Source organism: Phoca vitulina, unplaced genomic scaffold (genome assembly GCF_004348235.1).
Source record: "Phoca vitulina isolate PV1807 unplaced genomic scaffold, GSC_HSeal_1.0 scaffold22, whole genome shotgun sequence".
In the NCBI taxonomy this organism is placed as follows: Eukaryota; Metazoa; Chordata; class Mammalia; order Carnivora; family Phocidae; genus Phoca; species Phoca vitulina.
In genome coordinates this window covers 45,634,053-45,656,945 of record NW_022589725.1, presented here as the reverse complement: position 1 = coordinate 45,656,945, position 22,893 = coordinate 45,634,053, and the positions used below count along the sequence as shown (strand labels likewise).

Genomic DNA, 22,893 nt, shown 5'->3' with positions numbered 1-22,893 from the left:
GTCCTTTAAATAAACCACTACATTTGTAACTAATTCCAGAACTCTACTTCATTTTAACCATCTCTCAAACAAACAAAAAAACAGTATTACTTGAGGGGGCAGGAACATTCTGAATACATGCCAGTATTAGATTGTAAACAATTACTAGACAGGGACCTTGTCTTCTATTTTCTGTGGAATACAAACTAAGATAACCAAGGTGTTGATCCCTATTAAAAATATCACTGTAGTTGAGCTAAGAAAGTAACCAAATCATGAAATTGACAAAGCAAGGTATAGGCCAAGGGAACCAGGTCTCAAATGTTACTTCCTATCCACTCTGCCCACCACAGAATAAACTAACTTGTATGAAAAATGAACTACTTAATATCATTCTTAGTATTGTAGTAAACACTCCTAGGGATATCTGCTCAGTCCATCTCTCCCATCCCCACAAAAATCCAACATACACATAGGGGTGAACCTTTACAGTCCTCTATGTAGAACAAAATTCCTCCTCCTCTGGTCAAAGCTGATTGGTAGATGCCTAATCCATTTTCTCGCCACAACACATTATTACCATTTGGTAAGAACATTCTAGTCTATTGTATCGCATCAACAAAGGCAACTGAACCAGAAAGAAAATAATGGAGATTCTCTTACTTGAGAGTCCTGAACTTTTTGAAATTCTGATTGAAAGTCTTCCCCATTTCCATTGTCCTCATCAGTATCACTGCAGACTCCACAAAAAAATGTAGATGGAAGCTTTAATGTATCTGCTTTTGCCTTCTCTTCAATTGTTGGTTTCTTTTCCCAAACAATAACACATTCTTTTTCATTATCTGAAAATCCCACAGAACACAAGCAAAAGAAAGTTACAAGAAGTCCCAACTACTCTCCAAGAATGGTTCTCAATATAATGTACAGATTACAGACCCAGATAGCAATACCTATGAGTAGTAATGGAGAACAAGAATCACGAAGAAAACAATGTTTTACACTTCATATTATTTTCAAATATTTTAAACACGAGAGGAATAGTACATAGGTAAAATTGGTAATTATAAAAATGATCAGATTAAAAGATTCCTTTTAAATAGAAGATTTTTTAAAAACACTGTAACTAGTGGGGCACCTGAGTGGCTCAGTTGGTTAAGTGTCTGATTCTTGATTTCAGTTCAGGTCATGATCTCAGGGTTCTGAGACTGAGACCCACACATCAGGCTCCGCATTGGGCATGGAGCCTGCTGAAGATTTTCTCTCTCCCTCTGTTCCTCCCCCTCCCTTTCTCTCTCTCCCTCGAATGAATGAATGAATAAATAAAATTCATAAGAGCATTATAATTAGTAATTTTAACATACCTGTAAGCTTTTCTTCTAATGGTCTACATTTTTCTAAGTCATCCAGATAAAGTTTTCCATTAAGTTTCTTGACAGCTGTTTCGAAATCTTCATCTTAAAGTATAATTGATTTTATTAAACAAAAGGAATTTCTAGTAAGTTTCAGGAATTTTTCTAGCCAGAAATCTAGGAATTATCCTTCAACTTCATACTTTCCCTTACTCCCCACATTGAAAGAACACCCAATTTTGCCAATTCTATATTCCTCATGCCTCTCCTGTCATTACAGAAATTTCATTCAGGCTCTCCTCTTGTTTGAGCTACTCTATCATTTTAGTTCATCTTCCTATCGCCATGTCCCACAACCCAATCCTCTACACCACTAAACTCATTTGGTCCTACTAAAACTTTTCTGAGCATGGAACACCCCTGCTAAAAGACTCTGATCTGGCTCACCAAGTTTTCCATCATCAAACACCCATCTGCCTCATTACTCTCCCATCCCTCTAAGTCAACAGGGAAATTAGGATCGCTTTCAATTCTCAAAATGCCTGCTCAACTTATAGTAGCCATCCACAAAATCCTCACTTAATAAATGCAGTTGTTTCAACCATTACATCCACTGACTATTTGCAACACATACATTGAGGAAAAACATCTTACCTACAAGGACAGCAGTGATGGGTTCCAAGAGGCAGCCTTAAAATAATTTAACCATACCTCCCCCCCATTACTAAGATTAGCATGAAAAGAATGTGTTTAAAATAACAAAAGATTTACCATCCTCTTCTTCTTCACTAATATAATCCGGATTATTCTTATAGCAGAAGAAAGTTGGAGGAAGTTTAAGTTTGCTTGCAAGAGCTTTTTGCTCAGCGGTGGGTGTTAACTCATATACAATGAGAACTTCATCATCTGAGGAAGGATCTTCAGGTTTTTCCTTCTCTTTTGCTATAAAGCAAGTCCAAAAAATTATAAAGATATTAAACAGGTATTAACATCAATATCCTAGCTGAAAATAAAACCATGGAACTTATCTTTAGGTTAAAATAGCATAGTGATGAGAACACAAACTTTGATGTGGACAGAGCTCTGTAAATAATTAGAAACCTGATATAACGTTCTGTCAAAACCCTTAGTGAACACAGAATCTATTTAAAACCAAAAAAATACTGCATTTACTCATTGATCATTGAAAAAAACTACTATTAATGGCTATAATTGTGAAAGGTATTTAAATAGTGCTGCCGTAACGATATTTATGGCATACTAAATAGCTTAGCAAAATATCCATGCATTTGCAACTGAAAAAACTTACAGAAATTATGAGCAAAGATTAGTATAAAACTAATGCAAAGCTAACCTTGATTAGTTCCTACAAGGAAAGTTAACAATTGCCAAGGATGGTGGCTGATGAGAGTTACATCCAGTTTTGCGTATTTCCAAGCATAACATATAAAACTAAATTAAAACCACTGTTATCCTAGGGGTAAGTAATACTGTAAGAATCTAAGACGATTTTTATAGCTAAAAAACAACAAAAAAAGGAAAATACAAAGAAAAAAGGGATTCTTCATACAATACACTGCGGTCTATAAAGAGGAGTATCTGGCAAAAGGAACAGATAAAACAAATCATGTATAAACTGGTGCTGCCCAAGATGGTATTTAGCCACTTGTGGCTATTAAGCACTTGAAATGTGGCTAGTCCAAACTGAGTCCTGCTCCAAGTATAAAAATACACACTGGGGGCACCTGAGTGGCTCAGCTGGTTAACCATCCAGCTCTTGATTTCGGCTCAGGTCTTGATCTTGGGATCATGAGATTGAGCCCTGTGTCGGGCTCCACACTCAGTGAGGAGTCAGCTGAGATTCTCACTTTTCCCACCTCTCTCTCCCTGCCCCTCCCATTCGTGAGCACATTCTCGCTGGCTCTCTCCCCCTCTCTTAAAAAAAAAAAAAAAAATACACGGACTTTGAAGACTTCGTACAAAAAAAAAAACACCTAAAATATGAAGTTTCTCATTATTTTTTATACTGATTAGAACTTGAAATGGTATTTCAGATATAATGTAATGGAATAGATTATTAAAATTAATTTCATCTGCTTTTTTTCACCTGTTTCTTTTTATTCTATTTTTTAATATGGCTATTAGAAAATTCTAAATTATATACACAGGTCATATTTGATGTGATCTAGAGAACTAGAGCCCTTTTACAATGTTAAACTTGCCTTTTACTCTCCTTAATTAGAAAACCAGAGTATCAATTACAACAGTGAAAGATACAGATTCTTATTCCAATTCTATTAGCTGGTAAAGACAACTTGGGCATTTCAGATAACCTGGCCAAACCTCAGTTTCCTCATGTCTGAAACCTCGATCTCTAAGGTCCTTTGGGACCATGACATTCTTGGATTTGAAATAGAATAAGGCTCTTTGTCCTACAGTAGTATACTGGTAAATCTGCTCTTAGGCTAGGGATTCTTAACCGAGGGTCCCAGAATGTGCATGCAAGTATATGTCATTTACAGGAAAAAGTCCACACTTTTCACATAATTTCCCAAAGAATACATCCTTAAGAATGAGGGTTAAAAGCTTCTTTAGCAATCAAGGATTGTCATTTTATCATTGAACATAGTTGTGTTGCTCAAGATACGTTATTAGATACTAACAGAGAGCTTTATTTCCCTAACCTTGATCTTGAAGGTCAACAAAAGCCCCACTTCCTATTATTCCACTCTAATACCAACATTTACTTTTATAACATACCAAGTATATAATGTTGGCTGTTAAAAATGGCATCTACTTTCAAATAGGATATTTTTCTAAACCCTATCCAAAAGGATAACCTTAAAGGGAAACTCTGTTCCATGTGTATACATGCCAGCAGACATTACTGGCTAAAGATAAATGTTAGAAAAAACACAGGTCAAAAAAAAAAAAAAAAAAGAAAAAACACAGGTCTTCATCAAGCAGAGTTGAAAATAACAGAATAATGAAGTACAAAGCAGCGAAAGGTAAAGACCACATGGATCTACCTGAAAATGTTGTTGTACAATAGTGAGAAAACATATCATCCAATTAAAAAAAAAAAAAAAAACCAGCATTAAACAGTGTTATACACCACCAATCAAAAAAAGTACTTGTTTAAACAGACATTCTTTTAACATGCACACTTAAGTGTTAAGTACTTAATTTCATACAGCCAGTTACTTTGCTAAGGACTACCAGCTGCTAAAAAAAACTGACGTCATCTCATACTGAGAATACTAGCTCTATACCTTTGTTCTCAGGCTGTGAGGAAGGGATGCTCGTCCAAAAAGCCATTGGATTAGATTTAAAAAGGCTAAAATTAAATCCTAGAAAATAAAGAGTATTTAATTTTTGAACATTCTGAGAATCAAAGTGAATGTGATTTTAAAATATAAAAAGCCAGAGTCCTTCAATTTATACCAATTTGGCTGTCTTACATATTCATTTATCCTGGAAGTTTCATTCTTTGCTCATTTAATAAATAGTGGCAAGACTACCTTATATAACATATAAACATCTCAGTACCATGTTTTTTGAGTGACAAGAGAATAATACATTGAAGAATGAACACTTAAAAAAAAAACATCAAACCTGAGCTAATGCTCGTGATTCAAGTACATGAGGCACTAAACTTTGGTACTGTATTAGGTTCTTGTTCTCTGCACGAAACATGATATAAATATCTTCCAGTTAGTGAGATCTCCTAAATAACTTACACACACATTCTCTGTTGCTGTTTAAACAGTAACAGGGAAACAGATTTAGGGAGAAAAAAAAATCTGTACCATTATTTTTTTTTGCTGTTGACAAAGCACTATGTTTATGACCCAACATTTACTAAAACATTAGTATCCTACAAAGAGTATATGCATTAAGCAAAATATTTACAAGTCAATGGACGAAAAATTCTGCTTATACTAAAAACTAAGTGCTTACCCTTTTCTGGTGTTTTAAATGTGTAATTAGTTGAGGACTCTTCCTTTGGAAAAGCAAAGAGATTTCTGACTTTGCCATCTGAAGATTGTTTGCTATCGGAATTCTTCGACTCTTCACAATTAGGTTCCACTTTTCTTTCAGATCCACTCTTGACTACTGAACTAATTTCACTACTATTTTTCAAAGGTGCATTAAAACTAAATCCAAACAAAGACCCAGTGGCTGAACTGTTGCCAAATGCAAATGGTTTTGATTTTTCACTACTAAAAATACTTTTAACGGACTCTGAACCAAATACAAACTTTGGAGGAGAAACCACTGCTTTTGTTGTTGCTTCAGATGTGCTAGATGCTTCTCCAACTTCTGAAGTTGCATCTGCTGTGTCGTCACCCTGAATTAAATCTGTCCTCTCTCTTGTGGTTTCTTCTAATACAGCTACAGCAATTTTGCCACATGGCGACTCTCTGGGAGTGGTTGAATGAGAAACCTGAGGTGTTATCAAAGAATCTTTTTCTTGGGCAATTTTTGCTTCATCAAATATTTTCTTAAATGAGTCTGCAACATCCTGTAGTTTAAAACGGACAGCTAAATGTTCTACTTTTCTTTCCCCATCTGCAAAATCACAAGCAGTCCACACCCACACTCGTTCTGTCCCTTTCATATTTTGCAAAGTCATGTCTGGAGTTATTCTGTGATTGGCACAAAGTTTTAATACCTGGTCCCTTCTCATCACGATGCGAACTTGCTTATTATCATAATTCTGTAAAATCTTTATATCACCAATGCCTCTTTCTTTCCACTGACCAACATCTTTATCATACCTATAGAGTTTTGCTCTGTGACTAAAAACAACTTGTTCATTTTCCTCACCACTGGACACTTCCACTAGATCAGGTAAAGGTACAACAGGTTCAAAGTACTGTCCATCTCTCTCTTCTTCCTGAGTAACATCAGATTCTTCATCAGTGCCAACTGAGGTCCCACTCTGATTCAACTTGGCAGGAGACTTAGATGGACTCAGAGCAGATTTAAAACTGAAGTTAAATCCTGTTGTTGACTCACCAAAGCGGAAGAGATTTTTCCTCACAGGGCTACTTGCCAATGGAGAAGCATGTACTGAGCTACTACTCACACTACCATCCAAAGCATCTTCCCTTAAGTCATAGTTGTCCCACTCCAGTGTGGGCCCCGTGTTTTCAGGGTTTGGCTTGCTGGTTGTATCAGAGGCACTGGCAGCACCTGCATCAGAGCTCTCACTCTCTCCGTCAGTGACTTTTGTTTGATCATTTGTCAAAAACGTTTTGAAATCTTTTAATCCACTCTTCATTTCTTCCGCTCTCTGGATTAACTTGGCAGCTCTGCCAGTGTCTACAAGTTTATGAGGAGTCTGAAGTGGTATATCTAATAGAAGTCGCTGGCATTCCTCAAATTTCTGCTTAAATTCTTCAGCCAGCTCTGGTGTTTTAAATTTTGCTGCCAGCTGCTCTAGTTTGGCATCACCATCAGAAAAATCACTCGCTAACCACATCCATGCTCTATCGGACCCAGAGAGAGGCTTCAGGTTCATCGTAGTTGTTATCCAATGATTAGCACACACTTTTAGTACCTGTTCTCTTCGCATCAGCATTCGCAGTTTGCCATTGACTTCATTCTTGAGAATTTTTAAGTTCCCCAGACCCCTTTCTTTCCACTGACTTATCTCAGCATCAAATCTAAATAATTTTACCCGCTGTGAATAAAGAACTTTTTCATCTTCTTCTCCTGTTACAAGTTCCACTTTTTCAGGCATCTGAACTACTGGTTCAAAATGTATGTCATCACTGTCCTCGGTCCGATAGGCATCATCATCTTTCTCAAGGTCAGCAGAAGTGTCGGCTTTATCAGCCATTTTACCACTTTGTGATGAGAATAATTTTTCTCCCGCACCTGAAAATCCCTTGAAATTAGGGTCTTTTTTGCCAAACTGAAATCCTTCTCCTGAAGTTGATTTTGCAAGATCTGCAAAGGTAAAAGTGCTACCACTTTGACCAAAAATCACACCACTACCATTCTTCTGACCACTGATATCCTGAGCCTGAACACCAGTGTCATTTTCAAGGGGCTTTTCACATTTCTTCTCTTGATTTCCAGGTTCCTGAATGCCAAATTTAAATCCATCAGCAGACATAGGGACAGAAAAACTAAATCCTTCTTTTGTTGACTTAGAATCTGTATTAGAAGAACCCTGAAACATAAATGAAGGTGTATTTTCTTGATCCACATGCCCAAATTTAAACCCTTGTTCTGCTGTACCAAATTTAAAAGCTTTTTCAGAAAAGTTACTTTTAAATCCTGTTCCAACCTGACTTCCAGAAGAGTCATTTAACTTAGTTTTTGAGCCTAATGTGAAAGCTGAAGGAGCTTCTGCACTAGGTTTATGAGTTGGTTTAGAGGCATCACAAGCCACACATTTTAAGGAAGAACTCTCATTTTGCACAAAGCAAATGCTACAATCCCACTGTCCTTCCTTCTTGGTGAACATTCCTTCAAATCCACCCTTTGGAGCCTTGCATGTATCTGATGAGGCCGGAGGTAGAACAGCAGAAGTAGGCTGATTTTGTTTACTTGGATTCTGGCAAGCAACACATGTGGCAGCACTTGCTTCATTTCGCACTAAGCAAATACTGCAGTCCCATTGTCCTTCCTTCTTGGTGAACATGCCTTCGAATCCACTCTTTGGAGTTTTGCTTGTCTCTGAAGTACTAAACTTAAAAGAGGCAGATGCTGGAGCAGCAGACGTGGGTAGACTCAGTTTACCTGGATTCTGACAAGCAACACATATTGTAGCACCTGCTTCATTTCGTAACGAGCAGCAACTGCAATCCCACTGTCCTTCCTTCTTAGCAAACATGTCCTCAAATCCACTCTTTGGGGTTTTACTTATCTCTGAAGTACCAAACTTAAAAGAAGCAGGTGCTGCAACAGAAGAAGTAGGTAAACTCTGTTTTCTTGGATTCTGACAAGCAGCACACTTTGTAGAACTTCCTTCATTTTGCACAAGGCATACACTGCAATCCCACTGTTCTTCCTTAGTAGAAAAAACAGATCTGAAATCACTGTTAACAGACTTAGGAAGATCTCCCTGGCCAAATTTAAAGGAAGCTTGCTGAACAATTGAAGATCCACTTTTGTTAGTAGCCTTTGCATTCTGGCATGCACTACACCTAGATACAGTAGGTTCATTTCTTACTAAGCAAATACTACAATCCCAGTGACCTTCTTTCTTTGGAGTCATTGACGCAAATCTATCTGGAGTATTTTCTGGGCCAGTTTTAAGAGCAGACACAGTTTCAACTAATGGTGGGCCAAGGAGTTCTTTCTTGTTTGGGTTTAGATTCTGGCATGAAACACACTTCTTAGCAGTTGCAGCATTCTTTAATGAGCAGCTGTTACAATGCCACCAAGACCCTTCTTTCTTTGCAATTTGAAATTCAAAATTCATGTTTCCAGCATCAGATTTGCAAATATCTTTGTTATCATGACTTGTGGGTTCTTTTACAATTCTCATAGCCTGATTTGTTGTTGTGGCTACATTTGCTCCTAAGGCTTTTAAAATGTTCTGGGCCTCTTCAAACTTGCACTTAAAAAGTGCTGCTTCCTCGGGAGTTTTGAATCTAATAGCAAGTTGTTCTGGTTTGGGCAACTCATCTGCATAATCAAGAGCATGCCATACAAAAGATCTGTCAGAGCCAGCGTTTGGTGTCAATTTCATATCTGGACTGATGTAATGATTTGCACAGATTTTTAATACTTGCTCTCGTCTCATCAGAAGGCGAATTTTACCAGATGTTTTATGCCTTAGGATTTTTACATTGCCAATTCCACGTTCCTTCCATTCTTTGGATTCTGCATCAAAACGAAACAATTTTGCACGATTGCAAAAGAATTCTTCTTCATCTTCCTCACCGGTTTTTACTTCAATCTTATCAGGAAGAGGTACCACAGGCTCAAAGTGAGGGCCGTCATCATCGTCATCACCATGGGCACTCCCTCCATCTGTTTCATGACTCTTGTTGGCCAGCTCTGGTGCGGGTGTTCCAAATACTGATTTCCCTGGACCGTGGAAAGTAAACATGTCATCACTTCGACGAAAACCAGAATTCTTTTGCTGATTTGGACCCATGTTCTCAGTAAATGAAATTCCAGGCACATTTTTGCTTCCAAAACTGAATGTATTTCGAGGTCCAATGGTTTGACTAGCTTTTGGTCCACTGTAGCCATCTCCCTGCAAAGGTTTATCTGAAGTTAAGAGACCTAAAAGGCTTTCATTATTATTGTAAGCTGTAGAAGGGGGCTGTGTCACAACCTGCGGTGAAGAAAAGGTAAAGTCACCATCATTTGACTTGAAATTTGAGTTAAATTTAAAAGGAGTTGGCTGTGTTGTATGTGCAGGTGCTGTCAAAGATGGTCTTATTCCTTCACCTGGCACAGGCTGAACAAAATTAGTTTTTCCAAATTCAATAACCTTAGATTCTGCAGATCTTGAAGCATGAGTTGCAACTGGGGGTTTTGTGAAATAACCTGGCTCTGGCAAAGGTGGATTTGTGCTTGTCTGTTGAACATTGTAATTAAAGTAATCATCACCCCTGGGTGACAGAATTCCTGTTGCAGGAGACTCAAAACGCAATGGAGGACCATACATCTCTTGAGAGAACATACAAGCAGATGAGCTTTGGACTGGTGGTGTGTGCATCTGTTGGGAATAGGCATATATATGTTGTTGAGGTGGAAGCCTATTCATGCCATAAACTGGACCCTAAAAGAAAAAAAAAGTTAAAAATTTTTGTAGGTTGTCTACAAAACTGCAGATAACTAGATACAAACCAATTCTCACAAACCACAAACATGAGCATTATAAGGTAAAGATATCATTAAGGTATGTACCACAGCATTAAGAGAAGACATTACTTACAAAGATACTTACAGTTATACTCCTTTCTTGGCATATAACGGAAATTGCCTTAACTAATAACAGTTAAAAATCCAATTCTACAATAAACGCATAGAAAAAATTTCTTCTTCATTCCTAAATAATGTGTCAAATGATGTTAACAATAATGATGATGATGATGGAGACTAACATTTATCGAGCATTTACTAATGTGCCAACTGGGCACTGTTCTAAGCACTTTACATAATATCTCATTTTAATATCCTCAAAAACCCTATGAATTAAGGGATTATTATCCTCATTTTACATATGAGGCAACTAATGCATAGAGAGATTAACAAACTTGCCCAAGGTCACAGCGAGCAGAAGAGCCAGGGTCTAAATTCACCCAAGCCATCTGTCTTCAAAGCTTCATAGCTCAACTATGGTTGTAATAATGGTTGTTAATAGACCCCTACATAGCCACTTCGGCCTGAAGTACTTACCACATAGTGGTTCAGCAAGGCCATTCTAGTCCTATTTCCGCCACAACAAAATGATGAAGGACCCATCACCACCACCACCACCCCCCATTTAGAAAATATTCTAAATGTTCAAACTTATTTTAACATAAAAATGAGTAAGAAGCATAACTTCTATATCTGGAAAGAAATTTAAAATATCTGTATCTTATGGGACATAAAAGTTTAATGCTGAACTACTTCTTGAATTTCTTTGAAGGAAGCCTGAACAATTAAAAAGGAGATATTTATAAATGTATAAATTATTCCTTTGTTACCTTTGTGGGAGTAACATTAGCTGCTGGTCTGAGAAGATACTGGGAATTATATGCTGGTGACTGACTATAATATACTGAAGGGCCAGTAGTTGCAACTAAAAAAAAAAAAAAAGAAAAAAAAAGAAAAGAAAGAAAACAGTTAAAAGTCTATACTACAGTTAAGACTATCTAGGCAAGAACTATAAATTACAAAAGCAATAGAAATCAAAGAAAGATTTAACTATAGATTTTTTTTTAATTTCTATACATCAAAATATACCATAAAGAAGATTATCAAATGACAAACTAGGAAAAACCCCTAAATATGACACATGAGGAATAAGAGAGCAGCACCACAGTGGTCAACAAGAACAAGCGCCTCACAACAAGCATCAAAAAAGGAGCCAAGAAGAAAGCGTTTGGTCCATTTTCTAAGAAAGATTGGTATGATATGAAAGCACAGTCTATGTTCAACATCAGAAATACTGGGAATACACTAGTCACAGGAAGGACTTAAAGAACCAAAATGCATCTGATTGGCCTCAGGGCAATGTTTTTAAAATGAGCCTTAAAAATTTGCGGAAAGATAAGACTGCATTTTATAAACTCAAGCTGAAAATGTTCCATTCAAAAATCACCTGATAAATTCATGCAAAGAATCTCACGGGTAACACAAAATGTGTTCCTTGGCTTTTAAAAAAAAGGGCACATCATGACTGACACTCATGTTGATGTCCAAACTATTTGTTCCATCAGTTTTGTATGAGTTTCACCAGGAAACTAACAACTAGAAGACACTCATGTTCATAGCAAAGCTTAATTTGTTTTATGAAAGTTTTATCAGAAAACAAAACAACTTAAAGACCATTTATGCCGTGACATGGAAGAAATGGAAATTGTGACCCAAGAGGTGCTAAACAATTGATTCTAGAAAGCCCTAAAAAAGACCTAGAAAAGACTAGTCAGGCTATTTATGTTCTCTTTAGAGTGACTAGAAAAGTAAAAATTGCTAAAGAAGCCCAAGTTTGAATTTGGAAAACTAATGGAACTGCCTGGTAAAGATGATTATTTTGGAAACATTCTGGGGAGAAAAAAGGAACAGAACACAGAACAAGCTGATGGATATGAGCCAAGAATCATAAAGTCTGAAAATTTAACTAGTGACTTTATTGTGACTAGTGACTCTTAATAGTGAAAAAAAAATTAAAGAGTTCTTATAAACCTACTAAAAATAATCTACTAGGAAAAAAGTACCAAATAAACAGATAACTCAGAAATATAAAAGATTATAAAGTGTTGAACACGCCCAGTATAAAAAATAAAAACTGATACCATTTTTGTTTTTAAAAATTGGTGAAGGTTTTTAGAAACCAATAATCGTTAACACTAAGCAAGAATGCAATGAGATGGGCACTATCAGATAATGGTGGTTAAAGAATGTAAACTGGCATAGCTTTTCCGGAAAGCAATTTTCCAACCTAGAAGAATTTTTTAAATACACTAACAATCCTAAGAATGTGTCCACAGCATTATTTATAACCGCAAATTGGAAATAATAAGGGAATAAAATTTGCAGTACTTCTACGTGATGCAAAAACCTGTATTCATTAACCGTATTTTCAAAAAATATTTAAGAAAAATGCTCAGAACTCTAATATTTAAAAAACAGACTACTCATCTACATACAACATAATAATGATAAAAATCTCACTAAAAATTCTTTACATATACAAAGAGAAAGGACCAGAAGGAAATGCTCCAAAAATGTTAATAGCACTCTATGTGGTAGTTTTTAGTTTACTAGTACTTCTGAATATTTCCTGTAAGCTTATTAATCATTGTTTTTTATCATTTTCTTTTAAAAAGACAAGGAACATCTTGGTATACTTTTACTTTCATTAAGAAAAATAAATCTATGAGCACAGGAATGCGAAACAGGGGACTTGAGCTCTCTACCTTTCAGGGCCACAAAGCTGCTTTGCGACCTTGTCAATCAGCTGTTTGGGGTCTCCATTTTTCTCAATTGTAAAATGAGGATGTGCTGCTTCTATACATTTCATAGGGTAATTGCAAGAATAAAATGAGACAATGTGAAGAATGTTATGTTTAACAACCAGAAGACCTTTTATGTCTGTACACAGAAGAAATGGAAATTGTGACTCAAAAGGTGCCAAATGATCAATTCCACACAGCACTCAAAAAGCCCTAGAAAAGGCTAGCCAGTTTACTTATCTTCTCTATGCCAGGCTCTACACAGTGCACAGGGTTTTTAAGTGAGCAATGTGTGAACTCTTGACACATCTCATATATCTATTTAACCATGACTCATGACATTTAATAAGTCTGACTTTACAAAGATTTCCTATTATTTTGCCTACATTAAAAGACGCTGTCAAAAGAGGATAGTGAGGCTGCTTTCAGTACGGCCCAATGGACCATCACATAAATGTGCTCATCTAAACTGGAACATACTATTCTAAATCTTCCCTGGGTTAAAACCAGTTAGGAAAAAAAAAGCATACTACTACCATTTCAGGAATCTATCTCATGTCAAGGAAACCTGTTTTTATCAACATTTCTGGCTGCCTGTGGGCAATATATCGTAAGACCACTGAAGTTTGAACCCCGGCTCTACCAATAATTAGCTATACAATAATGGATAAATTACATAACCTTTCTAAACCCATTTCTTCATCTATAAAAATAGAATTCATGGGGCACCTAGGTGGTGCAGTTGGTTAAGCGTCTGCCTTCAGCTCAGGTCACGATCCCAGGGTCCTGGGATCAGGCCCTGTGTTTAGGCTCCCTGCTCAGCGAAGAGACTGCTTGCTTCTCCCTCTCCCTCTGCCCCTCCACCCCCTGCTCATGCTCTCCTCTCAAATAAATAAAAAATCTTTAAAAAAAAAATTCATAATGGTATCTACCATTCTGGGTTACCATGATTAAAGGAAATTACATGCACAAAGCACTTCTGCACACAGACAACCCACAGGACACCCCTGGTTCATTGTTTACTACACACTCTAACACACCTACACATACACAAATGCTCACAATAATGAGAGGCAAGTTTTATCTCCACATTTCAAACACACAAACTGACTCAAGAGGTCACTATGTACTAGAGAGCACAACTTCAAATTTCAATATGGCCCAGCTCCAACTCCTTCCTTCTTTGTATGACCATGGTATTTCAAAATGAATGTCATACCTTAAGTATATCACCAAAATAAATCCTGAGGTTTTATTTAGCCATCTCTTAATGCACAACAATATCAGGTAACATTTTCCAAAAGTCAGGAATAGTTCTACCTCAGTCTCAGCTTCTCTGACATATGTATTAAAGGATCAGATAAAGCTTGTTTTGTTTCTGCTTAGAGTTATAAAAATCTCAGTAATACCACACACGGCTTAAGAAACATATAAGCAGACATGTATAAACATGTATATAAACAAATATATATAGACAAGGTGAGTTCACAAGTTATCTGTGTAGAGGAGGAGGAAGTACAGTGACTTTACTAAAATTTGGAATTATCCAGTTTCAAACTAACCTGTTAGTGGAGCCCCATGAAAAGTCTGTGATCCCTGATATCCATCAGGCACGGAATCTGGTCCATAATTCTCTGCAGGCCAACGATGAGGGGACCCTGAGTTACTACTATGTAGTTTCAACTCCTGCATTTCTTTCTGTTGGAAGGAAGAAAACAACTATAAGCAACTGTACCATGCCAGAAACAGTGCCAGAGCAAACAGGTATTTTAAATTTAAATACTTTAAATACTTGATGATGTGTTTTTAGAGATTCGATATTCCAGTAAGATCTGTGTATCAGGTGCTCAACTAAGAAAATGATCCTTAATTTGTTAAAACCAATTTATTTCCTCCCATTCTTTCATTCCTTACTACCATATTACCTAATTCATTCTAGAGTTAGCTATCACCTAAACTGATAACCTCCTAGATGGCTTCATCTCCATTTCCACTCCATACTTGCCTACATTAATCTTTCCAAAGTTGAGGGTTTTTTTTTTTAAGATTTTATTTATGTATTTATTTGAGAAAGGGGGGAGCAAGAGACAGCAAGTGAAGGGGCAGAGGAAGAGGGAGAAGCAGACTCCTCACTGAGCAGGAAGCCCAATGGGCGGGGGGGCTCAATCCCAGGACCCTGGGATTCTGACCTGAGCCAAAGGCAGACACTTAACCAAATGAACAACCCAGGTGCCCCTAAAGTGAGTTCTAGCCAAGACACCTCCCTGTTCAAAAACACAAGTACCTACAAATTAAACTTCTCTGATATTCTTGGTCCTCAGAAGTATTGCCCCAAACACCCTTCCGGCACCTCCTTTCACCGTTGCTTTCCTCTCCGGTCCATCTAGGCTACTCAATGTTCCAAATTACCTCCCAATACTAGCTTTCCACCTACACACAACTGATGTAACAAAACACTACAAATCCTTCAAGGCTGATGCTCTAATGATTCACTAGGAAAGGGAAAATAACTGATACCTGCTCAGAATATATTATGTATATAATAATATAGTCCAGGCATTTTACTTAAATTCTCAATCCTTACATACATAAGCAATATTAACTCACATTTTGAGAAAAAAAAAAAAAAAGATGCAGGAAATAGCACAGCTGGAATTCAAACCAGATTTTACTCCAAATATGTTTTCATAATACCACTCTGCTGCCAACACAGAGGACACACTGCTTTCTAATGGTAACTATGTGGCTACTTACCAGATCTCTGTTGTTTTACAGACAACTAAATGACTACACCCTCCCCAACCCCAGAAATTACAAAATGTCCCTTACAAAACAGGCACTTATCTTTTTCCAAAGAAACTACAGTGGTATCAGTCAACAGTCATTTTTGAAAACAGTATCAAATATCTGTATATGGGTCCAGGGATCCAACCAGCTATAAGTGACGTCACAGACACATACAACAGCATGTCTGCTTTCTCCTTCTGAAAGTGGTTCCAAATAGGTATTTCCCAAAAGCCATAAATATGGAGATCAAAGCTATCTTGAATTTTCAAGTTAAATAAATTATTCCCCCTTCATCCATCTACCGTATTTAGCCCAGATGCTACACATCCAAAAAAATAAGAAACTGATGGAATCACCTGGAAAAATTGAGTAGTCACTATAGTTCTAAACATGCAATTAATGCTATAACCATAATTTTAAAAATTCAAACAACTAGAAAATGTGTTGAGAACTGGTTTCAACAATTCCCACATTTCAGATGAGAAGCCAAGCAAAGTAAAGAAAATGTAAAGAAATGCCTGGCTCAAGAGCATTAATTAGTGGCAGAGTTAGTCCTAAAACCCAGTTTTTCAGGAACACAGAGTAATGTTCCACTACACTTCCAAAGAATACAATGCTGGGTGCCTAAACCCATAAGGTAAGCCAAGATGGTATGTAATATTAATAGGCCACGGTTATATAAAATTAACATACAAAATCTTTGTACAAATTCAAAATTTTGTTCCCCTCCAAACAGCACTTTTGTTAAGTCTCACACATTGCTGATAACACTATAATAACTGCACACATCACGATATCCTTGCTGTAACTTCAAAAGTATAGGTGCTTTAGTTCTTGCCCAATGAGCATGAAACAACCTACATGTACTTCCAATTCCAAACAAGTAAATAAAGCTCCTTTGAGCCTAACAGTTAGATTACTTTCATACAGCTAAAATAAGATCATTAATACATAACCATTTCCTTACATATTAAGTTAAATTCTTATGAAACTACTAAAAAGATAGACTTTTTGAAACTTAGACCACATATCAATATCTAGCTATAAAAAATGACACGCACAACCAATCAGTCTGAGAAATGAACTCCTAGACCAACATATGATTAGTTTTATTTCACTAGTTCAATTCAATCACTTGGGAACCACCTCTATGTCAGGAATGCTGCTATATTTTGGATTAAAGAGTCTTTCCCTTTGAAGCCTTCACACCTGGTAGAGGAAGCAGAAACAAGTAATTTCAAAAATATGGTTAAGGCCTAAAGACACATGAAAAGATGCTCAACATCACGGAAACGCAATTCAAAACCACAATGAGATATCACCTCACACCTGTCAGAATGGCTGAAATCAAAAACACAGGAAACAGTTAAGTGTTGGCAAGGATGTGGAGAAAAAGGAATCTTCATACACTGTTGGTGGGAATGCAAACTGGTGCAGCTACTGTGGAAGACAGTTTGGAGGTTGCTCAAAAATTAAAAACAGAACTACCAGTAATCACACTACTGGGTATTTACCCAAAGAATACTAAAACACTAATTCGAAGAGATATATGCACCCCTATGTTTACTGCAGCACTATTTACAATAGCCAAGATATGGAAGCAGCACAAGTGTCCAATGATAGATGAATGTATTAAAAAAAGACGTGGTATATATATATACAATGGAATATTATTCAGTCATAAAAAGAACAAAATCCTACCATTTGCAACAATGTGGATGGATCTAGAGAGTATAATACTAAGCAAAATAAGCCAGAGAAAAATACCATACGATTTCACTCGTATGTGGAATTTAAAGAAACAAAATGGGGGGGAGGGGACCAAAAAAAACAGACTCAACTACAGAGAACAGATGGTTATCAAAGGGGAGGTGGGTGAAGGAATGAATGAAAGAGGTGACAGGGATTAAGACTACATTTATCTTGGTGGGAATGCAAACCGGTGCAGCCACTCTGGAAAACAGTAGGGAGGTTCCTCAAAAAGTTAAAAATAGAGCTACTCTACAACCCAGCAACTGCACTACTAGGTAGTTACCCAAAGGATACAAACATAGTGATTAAAAGGGACATATGCACCCCAATGTTTATAGCAACAATGTCCACAAGAGCCAAACTATGGAAAGAGCCCAGGTGTCCATCAATAGATGAATGGATAAAGAAGATATATGTGGTATATATATACAATGAAATATTACTCAGCCATCGAAAAGAATGAAATCTTGCCATGTACAATGACGTGGATGGAACTAAAGGGTATTATGCTAAGTGAAATATAAGTCAAAGACAAATACCATATGATTTCACTCATGTGGAATTTAAGAAACAAAACAGATGAACATATGGGAAGGAAAGTAAAAATAAAATAAGAGAGGGAGGCAAACCATTAGAGATTCTTAACTGTAGGGAACAAACTGAGGGTTCCTGGGGGCGTAGGGAGGGATAACTGAGTGATGGGCATTAAGGGCACTTGATGTAATGAGCACTGGGTATTATATATAACCGATGAATCACTAAATTCTACCCCTAAAACTAATAATATACTATATGTTAACTGAATTCAAATAAAAAATTGAAAAAAATAAAAAAGAATACATTTATCTTCATAAGCACTGAGGAACATACAGAATTGCTGAGTCACTATATTGTACACCTGAAACTAATGTAACGCTATGTTAACAACACTGGAATTACAGTTTAAAAAATTAAAATTAAAATTAAAAAATGGGAGAAATAATATGGTTAAGTGTCAAGGTAAACTATACAAAACAGTATGACTCTATAGTAGCATGGCAAAGGGACATTTTGAACAGCTTTACAAGGAAGTGAGGGAGTGGTCAAGGAAGAAATCTTGGAATAAGAGAGGCAGTTTAGAGATATTAAGTGATTTACCTTAATGGCCTCTACTTGTTGGCAGATCATTTTCAATAAAGAATTTTGATCTTCTGCCCATCGAGGTGGTGTTTTGGGAGAATACTAAAAAAAAATAACAAAAGAAAGTACTTAAGACATTGAGAACAGAAACATTCTGCACTGGAGTGATTCATTTTCTTTCTACTTACCTTGTAACTTTTACTTGGTGACAGAGAATATATGCTGGGAGATGGTGTAGAATGTTTTATTTCTGAATCTGCATTTCGCAAAGAACCATTTTTATAAAGAAGACCTCCTTCACTATAGTCCTCAAGTTCCTGCATGACCAAATTAAGCATCTCTTTTACAGACTCCAGTGGCACAGGCAACTAAAAACAAAAGGCATGAATCAAAGACTTTAGTTTTGCAAAAATAAACAACTCTGAAATAAATACAAAGACTTTATTAATTTACTTTTATGTTCTCACTTTTGTCTAATAAGCACTTTATACTTTACATCGGAACACACAAGAAACGGTTGTGTAATCTAAAGTCTTCTGACTCTAAAGTCTATGATGTTCCTGTCCCTTCTGTTAACCATAATAATGGTAGAGGAATGTTAACTTGGGAAGTTTTTCCACATGAACAAAATAAGCTACTGATTTTTATTAATTTTGAGTGGGGAGAGAAACATAGATGCTAGAATGTACCAGATAATAACAATCCTAACGTAAGAGCAGCAACATGAATTAATCAACAAAATACCTGGAAGGTTGAACATAACTAAAGTTAATACCATCATGACAGTCTCAAACTGCTGACAGTTAGAAAAAAGATAAAAGATGAGAAGAAATGCTCTGAAGGTGTCAGCAACTACTTTCAATTTCAGTGAAATGTTTAATTGCCAAATTCATTAACAACCGGTGCTTAGGCTGCAATATTTGCTTTGATTGCATTGCCAAGATAACAAAAATAAATATTCTGCCTTAGAAACCTTTTCTAAATTCCCTAACAAGTATTTTTATAGAACAGAAAGTTAGATTCCCAAGTTTAAGAAAAGAAACCTAAGATACAGTGCAATGCTAATATTTTCACCGTTTCTGTAGTATTACTGTTTTTGAAATTATCAAAATATAAAACCAAAGTAAAAATACTTACCATCCAGTCAGCAATAGTAAGAAAGTACAGAGAGCCTGTAGCTTACCTTCTTGGCCACTGAAAGATTGGAATCACTGTCATCTAAAATCTTTATTAGATAGTCCCTGGCCTTTCTCAGGTAATTTTTGCACTCTTCTTGTTCTTCAGGAGAAAGGGCATCATTTTCAATGTCTTCTGCTTTTCTGTGAAAAATCTATACAAAGAATGCTTTTATGAAACAATTAGGTCTTTAAAATAAAAAAACTTTTAATTCACGTACAACATCTACTTACCAGTGCTAGATTCCAGTAAGAAACAACGTTTTTTATAGATTCAAAAGCAGTCATAGCATCTTCTATATTTCCATTAACTACATCCAATATAGCAAATGTTATGTGTGCTTCTTCCTCGTATTCACCAACTTCAGATGCCTAAACACATTTAGTAATTTTTAGTCCAACTGCCTCTCCCCAGAATATCAAACCCAAGTGATTTCCCAAAGATTTCACATGATCTAATTAACAGCTCAGTCTTCTTTTCTGCCATGTTTTGTGACAGCTAGTGGATTTTGAAAACAAGACAAGGGTCAAAGAGCCAGGCAATTGATTTAAACAGTTTATACTTCTATTTCTTTGTTTATAAACTGGAAATCCACATCTCCAGTTCATTCACAAAGGGATCCTCCATTACCTGAATGTCTGCACTATGAAAATGTTTAAACAGAGGGTCCGTAGGTTCAGGAATACTGCTCTTCTTTTTGATTGTCTTCAACATTGGCAAAACTTTTTTCCAATAATGAACACTTCTGCCTATGTATTCCCGTTGATCATAAAAAGAATTAAGACCGCTGCCCTAAAATAGAAAGTTAGAAGCACACAACCTAAGGAACACAAATAAAAGAATCTAAAAATTCCTTTATAAATGGTCTGAACTGGTTAAAATTTCAAATCAAGGCAAAATAGAATCTCAAGTCATAGACCTCACTTTCCAAATGTTGGAATAAACAACCACCTTAATAATACCAGTGATCATTCTAGACCCAACTTTTAAACACTTTCAATGATACTACCTAATGAGGCAGTCCTGTTTTTTAAATGTTGCCATTTAACATAGCCCAAACCTGCCACTCTGTAAGTGTCATAGTTTGGTCACAGAGTTAAACATCCACACCTAACCTTGCCATAGAACAGACCTCAAATATTTATAAAGATCTATAATGCCCTTAACCTACAGGGCCTTCTGCTATCGACATTTAAAACAAATTTTTGAGGCTGGATAATAATTATCATAACTTAGTTATTAAGTAATAACAACAGCTAATACTTATGTAACATTTACTGTGCTAGGCACTGTTCTAAATGCTTATATAAACTATTAACTATTTTGTGGCAAGATTAAAAAAATACATTTCACCTGGCATAAAGCAAATAAGCTGATACTATTTGAACTAAAAGGCTCAGTGAAAGTCTGATTTTTAAAAATTAGGTAATGTTCTTAAAAATTCCTACGCTTTAATGAACTCACCGTTTTCTGAAGGCATTTTGCCCAATGTACAAGCAGGGCAGGCTGAAGGCCATGTTTTTCCTGGCCCCTTAGCGTGTTTATGTCATGCTGAACTAGAAGTCGCAATTTTGCTGTGGTTCCAGGTCTAAAAAAAAGTTTAATAAAACTGATTTATAAACACACAATTCAAAACTTACATGTATGTTAATCATCACATGACAAACTCAATCTTCACATGAGAATTAGATACCTAGGCAGTAAGTTTTTAAATAGATTTTTAAGTTAAAAACTTAAGCAATATGTTAAAGGAATGTTTTTATTTTACTACTTACACTGTTTTTCTGTGAATTAGATTACAAACTGCATCCCACCAAGATTTTTGTCTTTCTGTACAAAGCTGTTTACACACAGGAAGTGGCAAGCATAATGGCTGATAGAAGCTATAGTGAGAACTACATTTCTCCTTTAATTGTAAGTGGCTGGTATATATTACTCCAAGTAGAAATACCTATTTAAAGAAAAATCAATTTAAGTTAGAAAAAAATTAAACAAAATTCAAAATATTTAACTTGTTAAAATCCTTGCTTACTTCAAGATCTAAAATACATATTGATTCAGGTGCATTTGTTTCAAGTCTTGAGGTTTCCTGGGGCAAATGATGAAACAGCTGTTTCAGCCATTTTCGAATTGCAGGTAAGGCAGACAACGAATTCCACTGTAAGCCAAGCCAGGTAAGGTGCTGAAGACTGCCATTATGTGCTCGAATGGCACCTGAAATAAAGTACAAAAACTGGCTTGAGGTTTTGGAAATCTTGCTTGCGCCATCAGTTTTGCCAATTACTCACAATAAATGCATCTTAATTTTATAATTGCTTTTCTGTATCAGAGCTGGGCAAGTTTTATGCTAAGCAAAGTCTCATGTTCTTACTAAAGGTAGTCACACTTCATGTTTAGGAATTTTAATACCAACAGTTATGATGAAAAGAGCTCCTTTCAAGTCCATCTAAGAAAAAAAAGGTATCACTAGAGCTCAATAAAACACTGTAGTGACAGAAGCCACCCAGTATGAAATCCTTTAACAATGGATTTTCCTTTCAGTAGAGAGTCATTAAAACAATGGGATACCACTACATTAATCCCTTGGGATAGTGAACAGATCTTTTCTTCCACAAGAAATTTAATACTGAAAAGGTTATGGGCTTTTGGAAGCATAGAGGTACAACCTTTATGGCAATATGGCAATTTGCAAGAGACTTAAAGGTGTTCATCAACTTTACTTCAGTAATTCTGGTTTTAGAAAACTCTATGGAAAAATCTGAAATAGAGCTACTTTATTTTTCACAGTGAAAAAACTGAAAACATCTTAGATGCCAAACAGTGAAAAGTGGCAAGCAAATTACGGCTAATTCATATAACAAATTATATTTCCAATAAAGTAGTTATTTCAGAAACCGATAAACAGGGAGAGAATTCATGAAAGAAGACAATCACATGTACAGTATAAACAACTATTTAGAGAAAAACATTCCACCACTACCATTACTAACCCCTCACACCATCCTACCCACCCCCACAAAAATACCTCAAAGGAATACAGGGAAATATTAAGTCATTATTTCTGGGTAATAAGATTATGAGATTATTTCTCT

At 36.1% G+C, this 22,893-nt stretch overlaps 1 protein-coding gene across 4 annotated transcripts in view; it reads right to left on the bottom strand.

The window, feature by feature from the left end:
• The window catches only part of LOC116641645 (E3 SUMO-protein ligase RanBP2), an 81,523-nt gene that overhangs the window by 13,900 nt on the left and 44,730 nt on the right, over window positions 1–22,893 (bottom strand). For 3 of the 4 annotated variants that reach the window (XM_032419451.1, XM_032419454.1, XM_032419453.1), the window contains exons 10-24: window positions 21,834–22,015; window positions 21,577–21,752; window positions 21,266–21,389; window positions 20,432–20,593; window positions 20,035–20,172; window positions 19,809–19,955; window positions 18,814–18,993; window positions 18,644–18,727; window positions 14,530–14,665; window positions 10,997–11,091; window positions 5,289–10,083; window positions 4,601–4,678; window positions 2,100–2,270; window positions 1,341–1,433; window positions 643–821 (exon numbers count right to left, since the gene is read on the bottom strand). In XM_032419451.1, coding sequence (XP_032275342.1) covers window positions 643–821; window positions 1,341–1,433; window positions 2,100–2,270; window positions 4,601–4,678; window positions 5,289–10,083; window positions 10,997–11,091; window positions 14,530–14,665; window positions 18,644–18,727; window positions 18,814–18,993; window positions 19,809–19,955; window positions 20,035–20,172; window positions 20,432–20,593; window positions 21,266–21,389; window positions 21,577–21,752; window positions 21,834–22,015 — 6,740 coding nt within the window. The remainder of the gene's footprint in view (window positions 1–642; window positions 822–1,340; window positions 1,434–2,099; window positions 2,271–4,600; window positions 4,679–5,288; window positions 10,084–10,996; window positions 11,092–14,529; window positions 14,666–18,643; window positions 18,728–18,813; window positions 18,994–19,808; window positions 19,956–20,034; window positions 20,173–20,431; window positions 20,594–21,265; window positions 21,390–21,576; window positions 21,753–21,833; window positions 22,016–22,893) is intronic. The other variant, XM_032419452.1, reaches the window with a different exon arrangement.